The sequence below is a fragment of the Hyposmocoma kahamanoa genome, unplaced genomic scaffold (assembly GCF_003589595.1).
Source record: "Hyposmocoma kahamanoa isolate Upper Pololo Valley unplaced genomic scaffold, ASM358959v1 95, whole genome shotgun sequence".
Taxonomy (NCBI): Eukaryota; Metazoa; Arthropoda; class Insecta; order Lepidoptera; family Cosmopterigidae; genus Hyposmocoma; species Hyposmocoma kahamanoa.
The window spans coordinates 4416656-4428974 of record NW_020654972.1 but is presented as its reverse complement, the minus strand read 5'-3'; the positions used below and the strand labels follow the sequence as shown (position 1 = coordinate 4428974).

Sequence of the window (12319 nt, the reverse complement as noted above, 5' to 3'; positions counted from 1 at the left end):
TTGGTTATTAAATATGAGACGTGTTATTATTTTATATTTACCAGTTCTTTAACTATACATTATGAACTCTATTAACCTCAAAGTAATATATTGATCCACTTGCAACAAGCAGTAGGCGTTTAAGATCATTTCATTGTGAATCACCGACTGTATGAAATGCGAAAGACAAAGAAGGGATTTGAATATAAGGCGAGGGGGCCCTTGAAATTGATCGCTGGTACTCCCCAGCCTCTGGTTAACCGTACCCTTGAATGGAGCGTACGTTAATACTCTACAAATCTGTTTTGTGTCCCGGCTTCCCAAAATTTACATATTCAAGGAAATTTTATCATTTTTCGAAATTGCTACTAATGATGTAATTAGTAATATTCATAACATCCAAACTAAATTGACTTTTATTGACATTAAGGTTGATATTCTCACAAGTATCTTTAAAAACAGGTTGCTTTAGGCCGTTACGAACGAAACGCGTTGCACGTGCTTTTAACATGGTATCAGCAATTTTAGCTGACCATTGAAGCTGTAATTTGGTTCCATAATGGTTTAAGACCCTTTTTTATTTGGGGACCATTGTTGTGCCAATAGGGTGCAGGGTCATTGACATTGGCCTTCCCCTTTTATGTTATGGATTTGCAACGATATTTTTCATCGAATGTCGGATTAGCCATACATCATTTCTAATCACATTCACTTATTATTACGCCATAGAATTGTCTCTGTAATATCTGGAATTAACGATTTCAAACGTCTCTATGCTCTTTTACCATTATTAATTTATTTAAATTGTTTTGGTTATATATGTAAACTATAATATAGACTGTTATGTAATCCAGCTCATTTTATGAACAAATTTAATAAGAATGTAACAAAATGTTTTTTAGTAATACCGATATAGGTACCGGTAGTTTTCAATTTTGTTACAAATCGTTTTAAGTGTCTATTAGTAAAACAAGTCATTTGTTTGAGTACATTTAGCTGCATAAATTGATGTGTAATTTGAAATGGTTTTCGAAGTTCACTTAAAACTTACTTAGCTTACATTTCTATAAAAAACTTGAATTTACAGTAAATGGTGTAGGTAATACAGTGTAACAGTATTGCTTTGTAGCCATTTCCGCTGTTTCACTGCAAAACAAGCAATTGTAGTCTTTGTTGCTTTCATTGCCTGTTTTGTTAATTACCTTTGTTTTAGTAGGAAAACTAAAATCTCATGAGATCTTCTAACTTCATCGCTTAGAAGGGATTTATTATCTCTGCCAAACTTGCTAATAATCCATGTGGATAAAATTGACTATGTATATGATGAGACGAAACGGTATATTATAATGTTTTTTTTAAATTACGTATGTGATTTGAAACGTTAAAATGCTACCTACATTATTCTCCTACTAATGGAGATTGACCGAAACAATGCGGGCATGCTAGCTATAGGTACCGTTAGAGAGCGGCGTGCGAGTCAGATATTTGAGTTGCATTAGTGAGGGCAATAATCTCCGATAAGTTACTTGCTGTGTTACCGATTGCATAAGCGGCCTCCATTTTGCACGTGTACGTCAATAGTTTCGCAACTCATTCTAGCTGAGTTTACTTCCCGCTAAATTCCTGTTCACTGCAATACAAATCCTTAAATTCTATATTTCCATAAGTTCTGTTTATTATGAGGAACTTTGAGGCCAGTAACTCCCGTTGACATTGAAAATTCGTAATTCTTATAAAACCTTCACTGTATATATTCGCACGGTGTATACTTAATCTTTGTTTATATCGACCAAGGTTGGTATGTTATCTTCTAATGTTTCTGAGTTGGATTCCGTGTGTTGTATATATAGTAGTATCATCAGCAACCAACTCAGGTCGATCCCAAGGGGCGTTGCACTACCTAGCGCCGCGAAGGAATGTGCCCGATCGTGGTTACGAAATGCCGTGACTCCGCAATCGTGTCTCTCCAATCCGATACGTTAATTATAGCGCTTGTCGAAATATTTGTTTTTATTTGTTATTTTACCAAAAATTTAATCATCGTTTCACTGCATTCTAAGCTTACCATGATTTTATTGAAGTGCTCTAACAAGATCCCTAATTGTGCCTTTAGCTCCGTTACGACTTCTCTTCATTACTTTTTAATTACCTTTGTATGTGGCAGAACATTCGCTAATGTGCACGGTTAAGGACGATCCGGAAAGCACAATGGCCACCATTGTTTCTAACAGCTCCTTATATAGCGCGTAGCGGTCCGACTTCATAGGCCGGGCGTATGCTCGCGTTCCATTCGTAAATTCTTAGAATGTCTGCTGAATTCAATTAGTCATCTATGGTGATCTTTAATATTAATTAAGTTCACTTGAAACGATCCCTTTGTGAACCCTCTTGCAACTTTTATAAGCAATAGAATTTGCACTTTTTCCTTCTTTTCATCCAAGAATTCATTAATCAAAAACTCAAAGGCGGTTAAGTCTAGTCTTATCTCTTTTACCCTCACTTGAGAGTGATGGAAGCGATTCGTCATGTTCCACTCTTAGTGACCTACTTGCATGAGGACCCTGCTTTCAATCTCACAAGTTTTTTCACGAAATGCGTGCCGCAAAGTGCTATTAGTGAAGAAAGTGCGTCCCCTACGAAGAAATCAATCGGTGTCATGCTGCGTTACACATTTATATTGTTTTATCCTCTTTGATCTCTACACAGGTTAGGGGTGGTCTCGTAAAAATTTGTTTTACTTTTTTTATGATAATTTTACGAACTTCAACATTTGGTTCGATTATTTCACAATAACTATAAGCGTAACGTAGCGTAGCTATTCCTATTTGTCTGTAAAATGTTGATTTTAGAAAAAGACATGAGAATGACAGATATCCTTGGAGGATTATTTATATGCTGATCTTACGAACACCTAAAACTTTATTGTCGTCACCCAATATCGTCACGCGATATTAAAGTAATTAATTATTTTTGTAGTATCTTTAGAGTTGACATCAGTACAATGGAAACACTGCAATGCAAGAGCAGTACACACATTATAAATATTTATAAGCGCCATGCGCCAAAAGCGACCATTAAAAATCTCTTTTGTACAACCCAATATAAACTCTTTTTACGTCAACTTTTTCTGCAGTGATTAATGACACCAGAGCTTAGATGTGATGTTTTGAACGCTCTTTAAAAAACGCTTTTGCACTTCACTAATTGGAATTGTGAATTTTAAGTTTAGCTGAAAAAGATTGAATTTAGTAATAATTTCTCAACAGTGATTGATGAATGTTAGTAATTTTTTGGCACCTTTTATTTTAAAATCAAATTGGTAAAATGTTGCACAACACTTTTAATATTACATATCATCGATGAAGCAATTGAAGTGGCTATTGGTAAATAACAGCTATTCTACTCGTTTATGTGCGAGTATACTGAAGAGGATGTAAGTAGACTGTCACGGGTCATTGTTTGAATAAAAATTGGGCCTTCTTGTATGAACGGGGTGGATCCCATTCCTTTTTGTATATATTTTTGCATTCTAGAGCGATACTATCTATAGTTCCAAAGTAGTACAATAAAATCAGACATAAGACATAAGATCACAATGTTTGTACACTAAAAGCAAGTTGTTACCGTAACTAATGTTTGATTTACAGTAACAAACTGTAAAATAAAATATACATCATAATAAATGTTAACGTCACACTAATATAGCAAATTTTAACGAATTTAGACAGTGTCAGCGAAAAACCAATTGTACAAATCTATGTCTGAAAATTACATATTTTGCTCGTTTTACGTGATATCGTTCAATTATACAATTTACTCTAAACTAATACCGCACATTCACATTTGTCATTAATCGTAATGAAACGTCACCCGCATGCTTCATGCTTCCATCAATTACAGGCAAATTGTCGTCCATTTCGCTTTGTGCTTCGTGCTCACAAATGGCATTGCTTTTTGTAAAATCTACACCTATTTTCATTTAAGATTTTCTATTGTAATCTTTGTAGCTTATATACACATTTCCAATATTTTCCCGTTAAATCCTATTCTCTCTTCCTTTAATTTTGTATTGGCTTTAAACAAGCGTTCTTAAACGCTTCAATTTGTCACCACAAACACTATATGTAATGATGTCCATTCCTTACGCCCACGAATCACACATACACGAACGAACCCAGACGTACATTACTCATCCCAATTTCCATCTGCAAATTTTAGCAAAACCTCTAATGAGATTCAGGCTATTGCTTCGGAATACTAAGTAATACCCATATAGAACACAAACATGAACGTGCAGTTAAAATGGCAGTAACATGGGCTAACATATACAATTTATACATTAGCTTTGAATTTCTCCATGTGCATGTTATGTTGGTTGCTGTATCTCATCGTTCCCTGGTATCATTAAGGTAACGATTTCAGGCCCGCATAGTTTGCTTATGTCAACTTTGTCTGTTTGCGCAGCCTGAGGTGCATTTCAATATCATTTACCATCAATGTACGTCTTGATACTTTATTCTTCTCTAAATGCATTATTATTGGTTTGTTAACATTTTCAAAACAATCTTGAGTTCATGAAGTCATATCCTCTATAAATTTCTGCCGTCTTTGCATGCACCCAAGAACATACAATAATAAAAAATATTGTATTAGTATAAGTTCAGTTGTGACTGGCTTTGATTAAAAGGTAATTTCAGTTATAATTGTTTTACATCTTAACAACTATCATTCAAACACTCTTAACCGAGCCATACAATTAAGTATCGTAATTTTTACCTTATAATTTGTTTAACAGAATGTTATAAAGGCTGGTACAAAAAAACGATTATCGCAAAGTCGGGGCCCACTACGTTACGCATACCAACGTCGTTTGTTTGTTGCAAAAAATCTTCAATCAAGGACAGAGTAGTTTGAGTAGATTTTTTGTATGCTATCGCTATCGGAAACATTACAATTGCTTTTTGTGCATATTCTGCTCTTGAATTTGGTACCAGAGAACATAATAGTAGGTTTGAGTCCTTTTGTGGACATCATCAAATGTTTCACATGATTTTTCGATGTTTGAATGTAAGTTTCTCCAAAAAGCATTGACTTACAAATAAAGTCAATGCCAAAAAGACTCAAAGCAAAGAAGACAAGAAAACTAGAATAAGGAAAAAGTATGGTATATTAAAGAAAATATAAACCCAAGCTAACATTACGAAAGATTAATGATATATGAAAATTCAAAAAACAGGATCATACATCAAGAGACGCGTAGCAAAATTTTGTTTTGTTGTCTTGTGGGACATTAAAAATCACGAATAAGAAACATGAAGCTGAATGCATTTTACAAACGTTCCAACAGTTATCCGAGCTCCCTACATTCCGTAATTCTATTGTCTACATGTCCATTATACAACATTTTCAATTAAATTGAACTTCACTTAATTTGTGGCTGGAATACTCAGATGCTTGCATGAATAAAAATTTAGCTACACCTTAGTAGCAACATGTTAATTAATTCTTCTTTGCAGTATCTACCATCCCTGTTTTTCCAATTTTGGTTCACCTTGACTCCTTTCACGAGAATAATGAATTAGTGAATTGTTAATAAGCCATACGTTCTCCGTCTACATCCTTATATATTACAATGGCCAATTTTTATGGCCTTAATACTGAACTAGTGGCGATAATAGAAATATTTAACACGAGTCGGAAGTCCCGTGACACATTGTGGCTTTTGCCTTCCTGTAGTCACCGTGCCTTGAATATATATCATCCCCTTTACATTGCTTTTTTCGTATGATACACTTAGCTATAATATTCAAACTTTTTGGAGAAGTTATTTTATACTCAAATCCGATTTATTTCTTAGGCCTATATTTGCCTTTACGTAATAACTTTTTAGGTAAAATGAGAACATTGGTTTTCATTGAATTTAATAAAATATTTTTGTAGATGTATCATGTGGACAATAATTTTGCGACACACGCAAAATTATTGTCTTGTCGGCTTTTTCTTCCATATTTCGTAATAAATCTATTATTTATTAAGAAATGAAACTGTTTTTCCGGATTTAAATCGCGTATATTTGTTTCAACCGACGTTTCGGGCCCTTTACAGGTCCCGGGTTGACTGAGGTTGTACAGTCTTCAACCAGTTATGTCTAAAATTTATTGCAAACCTATATTTTCACTATAGTTACAATAGTTAATTAAAAACCTTATTTTTAATTTTACAAAAAAAAACATTCCAGTTTACGCTACATTAAGTTTTACAATATATTTTATTGAATTAATTTTTATTAAGTTCAATTTATTATTAATTAATAATAGAAATTAGAAAGAACTAAAACATATTAATTAGTGCTGCAGTCTTATGTCTGTTTGGGATTTTTCATCAGAGAAAATACTGGAACTTAATAAAAATTCATTCAATAAAATATATTGTAAAACTGAATGTAGCGTAAATTGGAGTTTTTTCTTTGTAAAATTAAAAATAAGGTTTTTAATTAACTATTGTAACTATAGTGAAAAAATAGTATGGTTTGCATTAATATTAGACATAACTGGTTGAAGACTGTACAACCTCAGTCAACCGTGACCATGCGACCTGTAAAGGGCCCGAAACGTCGGTTTGTTTGAAAAAACAAATATGCGCGATTTAAATCCGGAAAAATAGTTTCATTTCCTATGTGTAACAATCGCGAAAACCTAAGAACTCTATTATTTATTTTTAGCCGATTTTCGCATTTAACGGTAACATTAAAGACTGAATAAAGATGACTTAATAGCGTGTCGACACGCATTGTCTGACATTGAAGTTATAAACGGTGTCTATTGCTTAGAGTTATTAATGTTTGATGATAGTGTAACAAAACGTTTACATTCTATGCTAAATATGGAGTACTAATATTATTATGTGTACATTAGTACACATCATGATTGTTATGCGCTCAGTCTGTCACGTTCGCTCAAGATTAAGGTGATTGTGTTTATTGTAACAATTTGTTTTAGACTGTAATCTTCGAAAATGTTCATTTATAAAAATATTTCTTTGTCAAAATATCATTATTTTTGTAGAGACATAACCCTAAGTCTGTGACGTCTTTTTCTTTCTTTAAAATTTTATCCAAAAAACCTATCAACTGGGAAACCGACCCAAGAGTTGGCAGCAACCTTGCCCAACGTCTTTAGCGTAGCTATAAAAAGTGAGATCTTTGCCAGCATTTTTATTTTAAACCTAATTTAATCTAGATGTGATACACAAATTGCATTTTATATAAAATGTTAAATCGTTTGACCGTATACAGCAATTTAGTTGTTCACACTTAGCGCAAATATTGTTTGCGTGGTCTCGCGGCGATTGCTGTCGCGTAATAAACAAAATATTTTAGGTATCACTATAGCACTACAATAAAAATATTTGAATAATTTAACTATTTTTACGGATTTAAATCGTGTGAATTTGTTTTATCAAACAAATAAACGTTTCAGACCTTTTACGCTAGATCCTATAGTCACGGCTGACGCAGTGATATAGATCCGAAAAAATTGTTTTAAAACAATCGCGAAAACTGAAGAATTAGATGTGAAATCTTTGTTTTGAAAACTCAATTTCGTACAACAGACTGTCGGTAATTTATAATCATCATTAACATAGCATCCTCGCCTAGCTGACTGGCTAAAAACTTCGGCATAAATGTCATGCCCAAAGATCGCAATGCAACCAATTTAAAATTCATCAATGCCACTCCTCTTGTTAATTTATCTCTTTGTATTTGCTTTTAATCACTCACAACCTATTCTAAAAATAAACTATGTAGTGTTATAGACCAATTTGTATAAATAACATCGTCATTGTTTATGATGCCTATTTGTTATAAGTTTACAATCACACTTGCGTCTGTTTTTGATTGATATCGTACGCCACATTCCGTAGTGGGTATGAATCATTGAAGGTATTCCCTTCGCTGTAGGTGACATTGAGGTAATGACCGCTTTTCATTGGTTAGTATAAGTAACTACATTAGTAAAAAAATGTATTCTACTCTTTCGATATTATGTTTTAATAAATAATACATATTTCGAGTAAATAACGGGGTAAAAGCCAATTTAAGTACAAAATATATAAGATAAGTGAAAAACAATACTTATAAACGTTTTCGTTCATATCCTTTATATAACTACGTTTACACAAAAAATCAATTTATTGACGAAAAATATTTGTTTAACCAAACAGATTGAATGAGCTTGAATATTTTACCAAAATACATGAATAGCTTATTTTTGGTCAAATTGGCTCTTACACCCTTCCTTCCCGGAAGTATCGATTACTAGTAAATGTCTTCTGTTCAATCAATTTAGTTAGAATACATTCGCAAGATCTGCTGGCAGTTGGGAGAGCATCAGGCACGATATGCTGAAGACGGTGGTTCGAATTTGAACATCATGGCAGTATAAATATCGAGATATTTAATACACTTAGCGATATTAAAATCAGTTGTCAAAATTGTTACTATTAAGACAATCGACAAATAAATCAATTGTAATAGAGGACTGTACATGCCCCGAATTAACCACTCTGATAATAATAGTATCAAAAAAAAAGAAAATTTCTTAAATTCACAATTAACATAAAACATGTTAACAATATCACTTGCCGTTATCTCGTTATTTCCACAACGCGATCGCTCCATCGCCTATTAACGGTCAATATAATTACCTCCAGTTAATTGGTCACATTATGTAGCATTTTTCATTCATTAACAACAAGTTTGCCGGTAAAATTCCAATTTGTTGACTCGTGCTAAGCACCTGTGCCTTCCTGACAGATGATCGGGAATGTTTTTATAATATAATAACGTTTATGGACACCTTTCACTTGACATCTGCGCGATAACTGACCATCAATGACGTAACATCTACAGGTATATATATGTACAGTCGAAGCTCTATGATACATGACCCCCCTATCCGTCTAGTTGCTTCTGAGTCTATCAGTGTGATGAAATGTGTCAATTAAAATAAACCTTTAATTTGTGAGCCGTAAATTTTTTTGGTATGAGTTCCTTATTCCATCACTAGCCAATGACGTTTTAAGCACCAGTTTAAACCAATTTGATCTTTAATTACATTACATGAATACAAATGTCAACCAAAAAGCTGGAATTCCTTTACATTTTTCTATTGAATGCGTAAGAAAGCTCTCAGAACAGAAATATCGGCTAGGGGGTCAGACATCTTAGGATATCGGCTGTACATCTAGCAAATATAGATATCTATCCTGATATAGATATCTATTATACTATAACTGCCAAATAACTATAATGCAAAATATACAGGTAGATATACTTTGCAGTACAGTTATTTAGCAGACATGTTGACATTGCGGATCATTAACTGCAAGACTCAAATGTACAGCCATTTCCATGCTTCTACTCCTGAGCCCTCGTTTCAATGACCCTTCGAGAAATTTCACATGCAAATGGCCATTCCGAAGGCATATGCTGCGATTTCAAGACGGATATTCCGCTTGGGATTTCCTACAAGAATAAGTTCGATAAAAATAGAAGAGGCTTATGGGAGGCTTTTGTGAATCTTGATGCGTGTAGACATGTGGCTGCATAAGAATCTGATATTACATTTTCCATATTGGACATCAATGACGTATATTTACAGAATGTCAGTTGTTCAGTAGTAAGATATTTATTGCAAAACCGTAAGGCATGACTAATGCTTGAACAAGCGTTCCAAATTGCAGTTGAATAATATTTTACCACTCTGATACGCTCTTACTGACCCCATACTTGGTCAACCGGATTGACTGAGATTGCATTTAGGCTCTTGTAAATGTTGCAACAAAACCTAATAATATTAGGAATGTACGCTGTGAAGTCACCCAGTACTAGATTAGATGTTGCAAATAATGCTTTCAATGTAACATCTTAAGTAACACGCAATTATGGTACATAGAGTAATCGATGGAAAAAGTCAGTCATAATGAGAGATGTAACTTCCTGCTTCTAAAGAACCAGTCACTCATGACCGTCACAATGGAGTAAAAGAGACAGCTATTGCACTGCTTGTAGTGTAATGGAGAATCGTTCCCAGGAAATTGTCATCGTATGTCATACACAACTCATACTCACGTCTTGAAGGAAAAATTGGTTATTATTTATAACATAGTCGATACGTGCATAGATTTGGAGTTAGATTTTCATTAAGTTTTTAATAAGTGGTCGTTTTGCGTCCATGTTAAAATCACCACTTGTTATATTTTATGTTGATCTAAGATATCATCATAGTTGCTAATCTAATCCCCCATTAAATCTCGCCTTAACTGGCGCAAATTGCAAATAAAACGTTATGTAACTCTAGTCTTATGCAAATGTTATGTAACTGCGGACAAAGTAACGCATGAAGACGAATGAAGCACGTCCGACACATTGGGTCACTTAGTCAAATCTTGTTGGTCGATGTTTGCGAAGTAAACAATCGAATATTGATATCTTAATATAAGTGACGTTCCTATTTAGTTAACCCACTTCCTCTTTTAGCAAATACGGAAAAGTCCCAAGTTTAATGAAAATTAGACGACAGTAGGAAAACTGGATTAAATTGTTAGAAGTAAATTTTTTGACGTTTCTATACTGTCCCAATATGTTTGGTGTTTACCTACTTTGTAAAAGTAGATAAAAATCGTTATTTATGAGTCAGACAACAATGAGTTTTTCCATGACGTCACCTTATTCCCAGTAGCAAACATTACCTTCACTACACAGTTTTTAAAAATACACTCCCTGTCCATAATTCTGTTTAAGAGCCATGAATTTATAGTAAGGCTAGGCTTAAAGTCCATTTAAATGCTAAGCACCTGAATTGTGTCCAATGGTGAGCAAACGCATAACAAATTAAGCAGGTCAAGGTAACACATCTAATGGACAGTTTCCACTTTTGAATGGGAATAGAATTGACTACAATAGGCTCACGCGGGACGCCTTTAACGACTAGGACCGAAGCTTGAATGCGAACAAGGTTAACTAAATCTGGATAGAATTTTATGCTGATTTCTTGCATGTACCTCATAGGTATAAAATCTCGATAAATATCTTCATTTAAATATTCAATATCATCGAAAAATATCTTGTTGTCTATATCTGTTACTACGTTATGTACATATTTCATTCACAATTTATGTAACAGATCTTAACACGTTGCATTGTCTATATCCGGCAATTTACTAAAAGTCCTTCACTTAGATTTCTAAACTATGACGATTTAAGTACATCCGTGGGTTATAACTTATTTCCGTTTAATTGTATTGTTATTCAAATTGTAAGTACAATATTTAGGTGCTCTCAAAACAAATTATTTAGCGACGAGTCCCTTTCATTAAAATGCTCCAAGTGGGTTCGTTAGCGACAGTTAGCATATCATTTAAGTAACTTCGTTGTGGAACTCCATCCATTAACCCAAATTGAACTCTATTGTCCAACGGCTCTTCATTATATTCTTGCACAGCCCTGTCAACGAGAATGTTGTCAAAGTAGTCGATTCCAAATGACGTGACATGATCGCTCTCAATTAATCAGTTGCATTTAGGTTACGGTGAGGCAGCTCTGTTGATGATAGAACTTATTGAAGTATCTATTTGAACTATTGACAATTGAGTAAAATTATACTTTTTGAGTAAGAACAGCAAGTATAGCCGCGCTAATAAATAAAATTCTTTCTTTTCAGACCAAAATGTAGTTAACTCAAACGAGGGTTAGGATTATATTAGATTACGATGTCAATTGACCAAGCGTCACCGCTGGTACCCATAAAGCCGCAAGTGGCCTTACAAAACAGTGCATTTATAAAAAATAGCCACAACAGGAGTAGTTTTTGCGGCGTGGTTCCATCACCAACAAATGGAAATAGCAGAGGAACGTTCAAAACTTTTGCTGTGAATAGAAAGAGTTGGAGTGGGAACGTGACGCTGCCTCTTCAGCCAGCGCCGGAACAAACTCCACAGCTAGCAACTTTTCGCTCCGGAACTGGGACGTTTCCTAGAAACAGGGAGCGGAACAATAACAGTTGTGCTTCGAACGGAATATTAACGCCAAACGGGAACTCCGTGCAGAGTTTCAGAGGAAATGAAGTGAGGAGGAACGGAGTCACCAATGGCAGACGCTATGCCGAAATCGGAAACTTTAAAAGGTAAGCGACGACAATGTTTAAATTTTGCGGGAGTGAGAAATCATTTTCAAAGTTGAAGAACTTTGTTTAATGGTGTCGAGAAGGGAAATGTTTGGCGGTAAACTTGCTCGTAACATTACTCACACACGCATAATTGTAAGGTTCGTGAAAATAAG

The 12319-nt window shown here is 34.3% G+C and overlaps 1 protein-coding gene across 12 annotated transcripts in view; it reads left to right on the top strand.

Annotated features, from left to right (window-relative positions):
* The window catches only part of LOC113238232 (protein sprint), a 380231-nt gene that overhangs the window by 225080 nt on the left and 142832 nt on the right, over positions 1-12319 (top strand). For 7 of the 12 annotated variants that reach the window (XM_026475028.1, XM_026475026.1, XM_026475027.1 and 4 more), the window contains exon 2: positions 11703-12164. The exons of the other annotated variants lie outside the window; for them this stretch is intronic. In XM_026475028.1, the coding sequence (XP_026330813.1) occupies positions 11752-12164 (413 nt within the window). In that variant the 5' untranslated portion in view covers positions 11703-11751. The remainder of the gene's footprint in view (positions 1-11702; positions 12165-12319) is intronic. 12 annotated transcript variants of the gene reach the window in all.